Here is an 11,915-nt window from a genome sequence, read left to right on the forward strand (position 1 = left end):
TTTTACAAAGTTATTAAACATTGTGTAATAGCATCATGTGATGCTGTATGTTTGGCATATTCAATAATGAATCTAGAAGAAATGGATGAAACTATTAAAATAAGTTCAATACATCAATATTTGACATAACACAGTTAACTGTATGCTTTCAATGCATAATCAGTTCACAATTTAGTTTCAGATTCAACCCTTCAGTTTCAGAGAATAAACTATTTAAAACCATGGCTGAAACAAAAAACTGTCACAAAAGTACTTGTGATGAACATTTAATGTACAGGTCAGCGAAAATCAAATATAACATTCACATGCCTAAATCAGGTATTCATGGCATACCTGTATGACATACTTGCCACAGACGAAAAGTTTATCTGGACCTCTCTAAACCAAAGTTTCAACATATACTTTTTCTCCTCTGTCACATGTTTATCTTGGAACATGTCCATGCATTCATAACATTTGTGAACTTAAACACATGGTGATAGAATCAGTGCCCACAAAAATATCAGTGGGACAGCTCATCAATAGGCACTGCTTACACATAGAAAACAATAACTATTTATAAGCAGTGAGTGAAACAGAACATCAGACAGGTTTACCGTGTGCAGCATTAAGCAACAAATACTCTTGTGAATAGATAGTATTTCTGCTAAAGCATGACATGGTCACCCATTTTACCAACACCTGGTGTCTAGTAATTCATTTATATATTTGTCACAGCCATTTCCATACCCAATGGAATTTGTCCTTGTTAATCTCTGGCAATGACATTTCATATTCATTGCATCCAATAAGAATCTCTAAAAATACCATAATTTGTCCAGTCTGCTTACATGATATAGCCAGTAGTATTTACATCCCTAAACATTAAGAAGAGGTTCAATATTTATCAGCATGTTTTAAGAAATGTTTATCTATAGAAAGTATTCTTTTAAATCATAAGTGTCCACAATGTCCAGTCTAAAAGCTGCTGAATATATTGCAGACACTGTATTAGAGAAACAAGCCTTACCTATAATGAAGGGCACCTGCTCCATGCCTCCTAGATACTGTTACACAGAGGAGTATCACGTCAACGTAGGGTCACTGCCTCAGTAGGGCTGCCACACCAACTGTTTCAGCATCATCACACGATCCAACATCAAATATTACTCAATACCTATATTGCAAAGTGCAAAAACACGACAAGCGTGGTTCAAACCAACATGTTGCCTACATTGCTACTCAGAAATGTTTGCTGTATTTTTGATGAATAATTCAATAATTTCACACCTCTCATCCATCTGAGTTAACAGCTAGCCTCATACAATTCCAGATGAGTCAAATGGAGTACATCAAAATTACAAATGATAGTAACAGACTATTTTTTCATTCATTTTTCATTATAAAACAAAAATTAATTACTTCTACTATTTCTGTGTTCAGTTACGGTAGCTCATCTACCTCACAAATACTTGAAATGAATCGCATTATACCAGTGCATCACTCTATACTGTAGCTGAGCCACTACTGATAAGTGACAGCGTCACTCGATACAGCCTCTACAGACTGGTGTGTCACTCCATACAGCCTCTACAGACTGGTAACTGGCAGTGTCACTCAGTACAGCCTCTACAGACTGGTGTGTCACTCCATACAGTCTCTACAGACTGGTGTGTCACTCCATACAGCCTCTACAGACTACTGTGTCACTCCATACAACCTTTACAGACTGGTGGCAGTGTCACTCAATACAGCACCTACAGACTAGTGTGTCACTCCATAGAGCCTCTACACAGTGGTGGCAGTGTCACTCCACACAGCCTCTACAGACTGGTGTGTCACTCCATACAGTGAGTGAGTGAGTTTAGTTTTACGCCGCACTCAGCAATATTCCAGCTATATGGCGGCGGTCTGTAAATAATTGAGTCTGGACCAGACAATCCAGTGATCAACAACATGAGCATCAATCTGCGCAATTGGGAACCGATGACATGTGTCAACCAAGTCAGCGAGCCTGACCACCCGATCCCGTTAGTCGCCTCTTACGACAAGCTGAATCGCCTTTTATGGCAAGCATGGGTTGCTGAAGGCCTATTCTACCCCGGGACCTTCACAGGTCTCACTCCATACAGCCTCTACAGACTGGTGTGTCACTCCATACAGCCTCTACAGACTGGTGTGATGCTCCATACAGCCTCTACAGACTGGTGGCAGTGTCACTCCATACAGCCTCTACAGACTACAGTGTCACTCCATACAGCCTCTACAGACTACAGTGTCACTCAATACAGCCTCTACAGACTAGTGTGTCACTCCATCCAACCTCTACAGACTACAGTGTCACTCCATACAGCCTCTACAGACTGGTGTGTCACTCCATACAACCTCTACAGACTGGTGTGTCACTCCATACAGCCTCTACAGACTGGTGTGTCACTCCATACAACCTCTACAGACTGGTGTGTCACTCCATACAGCCTCTACAGACTACTGTGTCACTCCATACAGCCTCTACAAACTGGTGTGTCACTCCATATAACCTCTACAGACTGGTGTGTCACTCCATACAGCCTCTACAGACTAGTGTGTCACTCCATACAGCCTCTACAGACTGGTGGCAGTATCACTCAATACAGCCTCTACAGACTGGTGGCAGTGTCACTCAATACAGCCTCTACAGACTGGTAACTGGCAGTGTCACTTCATACAGCCTCTACAGACTAGAGTGTCACTCCATACAGCCTCTACAGACTGATGTGTCACTCCATACAGCCTCTACAGACTGGTGGCAGTGTCACTCAATACAGCCTCTGCAGACTGGTGGCAGTGTCACACCATACAGCCTCTACAGACTGGTGGCAGTATCACTCAATACAGCCTCTACAGACTGGTGGCAGTGTCACTCCATACAGCCTCTACAGACTGGTAACTGGCAGTGTCACTCCATACAGCCTCTACAGACTGGTGGCAGTGTCACTCAATACAGCCTCTACAGACTGGTAACTGGCAGTGTCACTCCATACAGCCTCTACAGACTAGAGTGTCACTCCATACAGCCTCTACAGACTGGTGTGTCACTCCATACAGCCTCTACAGACTGGTGTATCACTCCATATAGACTCTGTTGATCAGTGAATAGCATCAACTCTATCTGCACCATTAATTGCATTTCAGAATAAAATATTCATCACTATTCTATGATGAAGCTATTATGTCTCATTTATATCATCACAATAACACATATTGTACATATTTTAAATTTACTCTTCACATACACAAAAATGTCAGTCCATTATCATAATGTATGCCTTTATTCATTCATTCATAATCGTTTAGTCATCCACACAGTAGTCTTTCAAGACATTTTCCTAATAAACTCTGAACTCAAATACTGTTGTTAGATGCCATCAAACATCATTACTGAACAACAAAGTAAATATGGTTAATGGTACGGATAACCATCATTATTTTTTCAAGCATTTTATCTGAATTAAAGGCCTTTTCAAGCAAATTCGAACTGAATGAATTGACTGACTAAACTGAGGACTTGCCAAACTACAATGGGCAGTTATAATGAAGTTTCTGACATATAACATTTTCCTAACATAACTTTTTTTAAGCAATCTAGGAAAACTATGAAAGTACTAACAATATGCTTCAATTACCATCATCTCTGAATCTGTGCTGTTTTGATTCACTATGTGGTTATAAGAAGATAATAAATTAACTTCAAAATCTAAAGCTTCAATTTTTACAGAGTTCAAAAGGTTATCAGACAAATTCTGCTGTCAAGTTTCAATGAAGCAATATAAGTTATATATCACAGGCCCTGTTAACTAATGGTTTTCAAGTGGGCACTATCACCTTGTGCCGGCCATGCGTGTATTAGCCGTATTGACCGCCTAGCAATCAGCTATATTGGATGAAGTACGGTTTTTGCCAAAGCAGCTCAGGCTGGCCAGTGGTCAGTTAGTGGACAGAGGAAAAAATCAATATTACGCTGATGCATGGCAAAAAGTTTATCGCTTCATGAAATTCTCCACTGGGGCTGGAACAAGTGTACTTTTGAACCCACCATTGACTGAGTCCCAGGAGAGCCGAAGGTCAGAACCAATATGCTGGCCATGATTTGGAAAAATTAATTTTTGCCGGACTTTATGAGAAAATGAAGGAACACAGTCATGCTCTTTTCATTGCAGTCCCTGTGGTGACCACTGTTTGAACACACTCCAGTGGTATCCTTTGCTTATGTTTGTTTAGGCGAATATGTATGAAAACAGTTAATCCTTTTTCCTTGTGTAGCATACTGCGAGATTTATCAGGTGTTGGCCGACGGTACAATTAAATTAATTGCTTGTGCTCGTCAGATATGATTGTCGATATAGTATATACATAGGCCACCTATAGATGTTATTGTATTCATGAGATGCTTTAACGGATAGAGGATAAGTGATCAGCAAATATGACTCTCTTTTGGAGAGTGTTAGTCTAAATACAAGCATGTCTGAATACTAGGCTGTTGCCACTAAAACAAATATTTATAATTTTTCATTGAAATACAACAGACTAATGTACACTTGGTATGATTTAGACATGTTAGACGGTGATAAACAGACTAGTAAGGATTAAGTTGTCACTGATAGAAATTATGTACTTTATTAATTTCTGATAATTTAATAACAACCATTTCAAACCTGACCATGAAAGCGTGTATCTTCTCAATGATAACAGACGCATGTGTTGAGAGTGTTAGATCTAGGACAACTCACTGGCTTGTCACATCCATGCATCTTTACTCTCATGGTCAATGTATCAGTAATCAAGTTCACGTCTTGTCTCTCTTCAAAACTTCTCACATAAATCCTTCACGGAGAAACAGACAATTTCATAACCAGGATGGATTTATTTTCAAAAATAATTTTGACAAAGCCCACTTGATTTACTGGAGATAATATAGTTGGACACTGGATGTCCAAAAGGGTTGTGTTTGATTTGCATGAATTTATATTAAATTGTTTGTCTCAGTTCAAAAAACAAAATTTGTTTTGAAGATGCAATGAACCATATGTCCAGCTTCAGAATCTCAGGCTCTCATTATATGATAGCTGTCTAATTGCTGAATCATGTCCACATCTGTTGTTTGTTTCCTAATGACTCTAATTTCTTTCATTGAGATTGTAGCTGATTTCATGACAAGGCATGTAAACAACTTGGTATTTACATCAAACAGTAAGTGGCACATTCTTCCTAAAGAGGCTAAATGGTCTACATTGTTTAATGGTACATATAAAATCTCTGTCAAACACTTATGTGTTAAATGTACAGTTGTACAGTAAAGAAAGGATCCCTGCATATTCTGATTTTGTCATCCTTTTGCAGGTGTATCAAACCTAAGATATCTTGAAGTATATTTATTGATCCTTTCAACTTCCACACAATATTTGTCATACATATATCACAAAAAAATAAGAACACATTCCAATTCTTTCCCAAAATCATATTTCAGAGCCAAACCTTTCTCATCTCCATCAAATATATTTTCACAAAAATAAACATGAAAGCCAATGTCATTTTAATCAGGATAAGTATTTCATTCAACAAAATGTGTCACACCTTTGATTATCAGTAAATCAAGTCAACAATTAAAATTTGACACAGATTTCAAAGTCAAACACGATTTTCTATTCTGATATTGCCCAAATTATCAGACTTCACCTCAACAATAATTATTGTTTACTCAAGTGATGACTAACAAGCTGCAGGATGGACGAAGGATGCACCGTTTGACACTTTTAAATACCAATTCCTACTTGTGACTAGATTGTAGTTTCTGGTGGCTGACCTCTATCCCTTATCTCCACACAGACATAAGCTGTCTTTGTCGTAAACAATACATTCCTTTGAAATTTCAAGGGCTGTCAAAGTGGCCAGTAAGCAGTATACAAGAGTGCAATGTGATGGGATGGGACTTAGTGCACAATCGTGATATCAAATCTCATACAATTAAATTATTTAGATGAATTATTCTTGATAATGAATTCATTTTCACATCAGAACTATGAGATATAAAAACATTAAATAAGGTGATAGATTTAACAGTTGTTAGATTGCTTAAGTAGATCAGTAGTTAAGTTGCTCAGTCGGAATATTTGTAAATTTACAATATAATTAGATAGTCACATAAATTATTCTTGTCAATAAATTTATTTAAACATCCTAACAACAATGAGATAAGAACATTAAATAAGGTGTGTCAACTCTATGTTAGATTGCTTAACTTTTGTAGAGTCTATATGTGTAAATATACATTATACTACTTATGAAAAATGTTGAGCTGATTCTACAACTTGTGAGGATTAATTAGCATCTCACCAATGTAGAAAAAAATGCTGATATAGAAATGGAAGCAACCAAATTCCATAATTACACAAGGCACTGACATTCTTCTTACTTGAATTGAATACACAAATGAAAGGTTTCCTCCAAATTAATCAGACACCCTAAAGCTTCAAAATCACAGGAAAACATTCACAGAAGTATGAAGTGAACAGCCATTCATTGTATTCAAAGAGGAAATACAGGATTGAGAGATGTTTCCTTAGAGCTTTATAAGGTTCATGGGAATGGTTATAAAACTGATACATTTAGAGGGAGTATCAAAATAGACAACCTTTTCACTGATAAAATAACCTTGATAAATGATAAAATAATAATGTCAATTTTTTAAACCAACTAACACAACATAAATGAAAGTAAATCACTTGATCCATATAGTAACAAAAAAATATTCTTGTTCATACAGTATGATAATGACGGCAGAATTGAGTGAATGAGTGAGTTGGTTTTTGCCACTTTAAGCAATATTCCAGCAATAATATCACAGCAGTTGACACCAGAAAATGGCCTTCACATGGTACCCATGCAAGCAAGAGAGCTTAGGTCTTTGGAATGAAAAGCGAACACTTTAACTATAAGGTTACCCACCACCCAACATAATAATGACACCCAAGCACCAGATATAATATGTAATAGTCACAACAGTGTGTATGGAAATGAATGTCTTACCCCTTTCATAGGTCAGTGTTGTAATCAACATTATGTTATGTAATCTACTCATATAAACATATAAATACATCTCCAATCATTGTTATATTGCAGTTTCTAATAGAGATTTTTAAAAATATTTTTTAACTTACTCAATTCCTTCTTATTGCATTTGAATACTTTCAGGAGGGACATGACGATCAATAAATGTTTAATGACTATTAACATACACTCAGATGCAAATGTAGCTCTAACCAACTAAATCTATTGATGCCTGAAGCTTAATTATTATGATGCAGGCTACAGATAACGATCAGCCTATGAAACTACCCAAACATTTCACTCATCATGCATAGAGGATACTGTTTTCATTTCTGTCAGATTCAACATCTTTTGACATGTATTAGATTCCTCTTCACCTTGAATATTTGTATGCAAAAAGCTAATACACATAAATTGTAAGAGCAAATACATATAAAATGTCAATGCCTAAGAAAAATCATTGTCGAGTATCTGACAAAATGGAAATATGTGTAATTTTATCCAAAATTGTATCCATTGTGAGGAAAACATTTGTCTCACAATGTTTTTCTTACTTCTACCATATGCACAAAAGAATATATTTTTCAAAATAATATTCATTAATATATAATAAAAGTACCCTTGGTATCCCATTCAAAATAATGTACATTACTGCAGTGAAACGTCCAATCTGATAACAAAATCCAGTTTTTGTGGAATCAGTGGAATATTATTAATCATTAGTCTATACCAAATCTCTAACGGTCGGGGTGGATGGATTTTAGAATTTGGTCGTATGTTGAAATAACACTAGTTGGATGGCGGTCATGAAAACTATACATAAAAGAATCAATACAATGCTGAAAGCAATCTTTAAGGTATATAATTAAACTGGACACATGCTTAAGCAAAAATAGCATTATCAATCTATCCATTATTTTGAAAGCTACCAGATATTTCAATGACTTTGGAAACTGAGTGATGTGTAATTATTGCTGATTAAAAAACTCTGAGAAAATGGAGCCGTATCAACTCCAATTTATCAAAAGCCAAGCACTGATTCCAATACTGGCACTTCTTGTAGAAGAAAACAAATTAATTTCTTTTCCAATAATACTGCTGAACTGAAAAGCATGGCAAATTATAATTTTCATTGAAAGGATTAAATAAGATCAAATGTCTCCCAAACTAAAGAACTTTTCTCTTCTATATGAAGCTTGATATTCAAGTTTCATTCATTTATCAAAAGTTCTATGTTTGGTGAAGAAATTAAGCTTTGGATACCTACTAATATTACAAAAACTATAATGAATTTGAATTCAATGTACGATGACATTATCAAGGAATGGAATATCTTTGGACACATCCTCCTCATATCAAACTATTTGAATCTAGACAAAATATTGGAATGTTCCTCTTGATCATTTGCAAATATAACTGAAATTTTATACTTTACTCAAGAGATTTATTTTTTAAACTCTCATGTTATCAAACTAATCCATGTCCATTTTCATCTTAATAAGTTACAATATTTCTGACAGTTTTAACTTTCATAGACCAAAGGTTAGAGGACACATCCCTATTACTGTCATACAAAGTGTTTTAGTGTAAGACTTTGGCATGACATTTATCCCCTAAAGACATGTTTTCTCAAAATTATTTCCTAAAGTCATTAAAATTTCTGAAATGTTGACTGATCTTATTGCCCTTTGAGGTACAGACAAGGCTATATACATCTAGGTAAATCAGACGTTTAATTTCATAAACACTTAATTAGATAATGATCCAATTAGACAAGTCAAAAACGGGTCTCGGAGACAATGCCATGTCTGCAAAGCTGAAAAATGTGGATTTAAAATGTCACTGAGTCTTGACTTTTGACAACGGAACATAAATAACTTAATGAAAAAAGTCGTGAAATCTCCCGATAATGTGTTTTGTATATACGGACGACTAAATTGAAGTTTATATGTCAAACTGATATGGCATATAGCGACATGATGACTCCATGGAGGTGACTTTAAAATACCACTTGTGAGACATGCCGATCTCCAAGAGAATGAACAAGAACTTACGTGCCACATAGATGAATCCACTGCATATACAATGACAAATAATTGAAATCACTGTCTCAGACCTTTACACCACTATTTGAGATTTTCGCCATCAGAGCCTTCATGGTCAAGAAAGTTTGACAGTTTCGGTGGAAAGCCAAAATATGCATCTCTCTCTCACACATAAGCCAATTTTTCCAAATCAGTGTCACATCAGGAGAACGATGAAGAAAATTTATAGTTTTTAATCAATTCACTGTGAAGACAGCTTTGCTCTGGGCGGCCATTGAAAAACCATTTCTGTCAGTGACCAGTGTCCACTCTATGAGTTGAGACCGCTGGCCCCACAGAGTCAGTCCCTTGTCTGCGATTAAATTACTGAGTCCAGGCACAATCATCAGTTTTAAGGAAATGCAATATAGAGACCTACCAAAACTCTGATGAAAAACATCAATCAAATCTTTATTTCAAAATGATGAGACGGCATCTAACAGCCTGTGGACGCTATTTGGATTACTCGTTTGGCAGACTTGAACTACTCAGAATGAGACTCAAGCTTTGCTACGTTATTATCACTCAGCTTCAGGTATCACATGGAAGATAATTGTAACATCAGTTTAAAAAAACTTTATTATCGATAGTGTCAAGATTGTTTGCCTTTTTGCAAGAAGTGTCTGTTTTCTACCAATGATTATGTGGCGATGAACTTTTCACGGCTTTTTGAGCAATAAATGTCAAGACTGATCTCATCTGTCTTCTTCCAGCGTCTCCAGCACAAATAAAGTCATTCAATTCACGGCATAGAAATGGTACTTTATAAGTAGTATCTCGACCATCGAAGGAGACAAGCACTATTTATTTCATTCAAGTCTTATATAATTGGGTTTTTTTGCATCTGAAAAAAATAGGGCCTCATATCATATTTTTTCATTCATATCCAATTTCAAGTCAATAAATTTCTTTTTTTGATTTATGTAAATAGAACTTAGCAAATCAACACGCATCCACAAAACCTTAATTTGACAAAGCAAAATATGTCTAATATGAACTCGGAATGACCCAAGAATGACAAACACAGGAAAACTATCTTGTACATTCATTTATCTCCAGTAACACAAAGTCAAATGAAACAGCCTACGTTTGCCTGAAGTGTATCAGTTCTAACATGCTCCTACAGGTAAACTCTGTCACTCCTTACTGCCCGTGTCCGTGCTAACATGATACGGTCAGGACTACGACCGGATAGACTACTATTGCCATATATTTAATATCGTATACAGTATAGTTTTAGATGCATAGTTATTGTATAATAAACATTTAATCACCCATTTAGTGACTTCATTGCCACTGGTCTAATGTGTCTGATCAGACACTGTACATCTACTGGTCCAATGTGTCTGATCAGACGCTGTACATCTACCAGTGTAATATGTGTGCTCAGACACTGTACATCTACTGGTCCAATGTGTCCGATGAAAAACTGTACGTCTACTGGTCCACTATGTCTGATAAGACACTGTACATCTACTGGTCCAGTGTGACTGATCAGACAATATACATCTACAGTCTAATGTGTCTCATTAAACACAGTGCTTCCACCAGTCACCTGTGTCCAACTACGAGATGTAAATCTAACAGTAACCTGTCTTGTTGAGCTATATGCACCTACAACATCTGGGAACAAACTACAAGCATTTGTAGTATTTCAGTTTACATCTACTGTAACACATCTCATATCATTAAGCAACAAAAGGTTACAGTGAACAATAATGTAAGTAAAATATTGCTTAATTAGAGTACCATAAATATTTGCATATGACAAGAATATAACAGCACTCCACATAATTTTTCAACATCATGAGTTTGTACTATTTATGTTTTCGATAAAGGCCTACTGGAAAACTATGTTTCTCGGGCACATATTTGTAGAAAGCAATGAGAGTGGTAGAACTTGTTTTAATTTATGATACAAAAAAGTGATGAGGGAGAAACACATTTTTGTTTTTTTCTCTCAGAAATATGGTTTGAAAAGTTTAGCAAGTGTTAATGAGTTGTAGATTCAGTCACACTCGTTCCTACAGACTACCGTTCTTATAGTGGATAAATGTATGATCTGCACATAAATAAAAGCCACATGCCCGAGAAACATTCCTTTTTTTTTTATTTAGCCTTGGTTAAAGAAACATTCATTCCTCAATGGTCCAATTTCACTTACTGTATTGTTTTGCTGCATTTAAAATATTTGCCATACGATAGCAAAAGAAGCATTCATTCTACCACAAATGTCATTCAGTTGTTAACAATTTATGACAAAAATAAAGTCGCACAAAATACTGTTTGATAACTCAATAAGTCAAATATCACACATATCCTGCAAAACGCTAAACCTCAACACTACTTCTTGCAACTTCAGGTGTGAAAAGTTTCAGTCTCTCAGTGACCGAAATACCAGTATTGTATTATAGATTTTGCAATAAACAACATCGAAGGAGCTTTATAATACTGGTTATAATTTCATATAATAGTCCGCATGATCTTTACAACACTTAACCATTCATACAAACACTGACCGCAACAAAAGACAGCACCTTTTCATATACCAAGTCTGCTACCTCAATAACTGTCAACTCATAAAATATGAAATTAAACTGTTCGCCAATTCCTTCAAGTTAAACAAACACATGAAATTGGCCTGGCATTATTTTGAAACCATTGTGCGAGTATTTTAGTATTTTTAGTTGTATTGTTGCCTTGAAGTATAGAGCAAGACGTTGGGCATTGCAGCAGTTCCACACAAAAGAGCAGGAGCCATTTGTG

General features: G+C 36.0%; 1 protein-coding gene across 1 annotated transcript; it reads left to right on the forward strand.

Moving 5' to 3' along the window:
* Positions 1-1,312: 1,312 nt before the first annotated feature.
* Positions 1,313-3,107, forward strand: LOC137278840 (dynein heavy chain-like). The gene is made up of 2 exons (XM_067811348.1): positions 1,313-1,349; positions 2,143-3,107. Exons 1-2 carry the CDS (start codon positions 1,313-1,315, stop codon positions 3,105-3,107), a joined length of 1,002 nt encoding a protein of 333 aa, XP_067667449.1.
* Positions 3,108-11,915: the final 8,808 nt, after the last annotated feature.

The sequence above is a fragment of the Haliotis asinina genome, chromosome 3, assembly GCF_037392515.1.
Source record: "Haliotis asinina isolate JCU_RB_2024 chromosome 3, JCU_Hal_asi_v2, whole genome shotgun sequence".
Lineage (NCBI taxonomy): Eukaryota > Metazoa > Mollusca > Gastropoda > Lepetellida > Haliotidae > Haliotis > Haliotis asinina.

Bases quoted from the DNA above. Each gene is read 5' to 3' on its own strand.
- LOC137278840 (XM_067811348.1), top strand. From the start codon at position 1,313: ATGAGTCAAATGGAGTACATCAAAATTACAAATGATA. The intron at 1,350-2,142 runs GTAACAGACTAT...CACTCCATACAG, and splicing joins CATCAAAATTACAAATGATA to CCTCTACAGACTGGTGTGAT.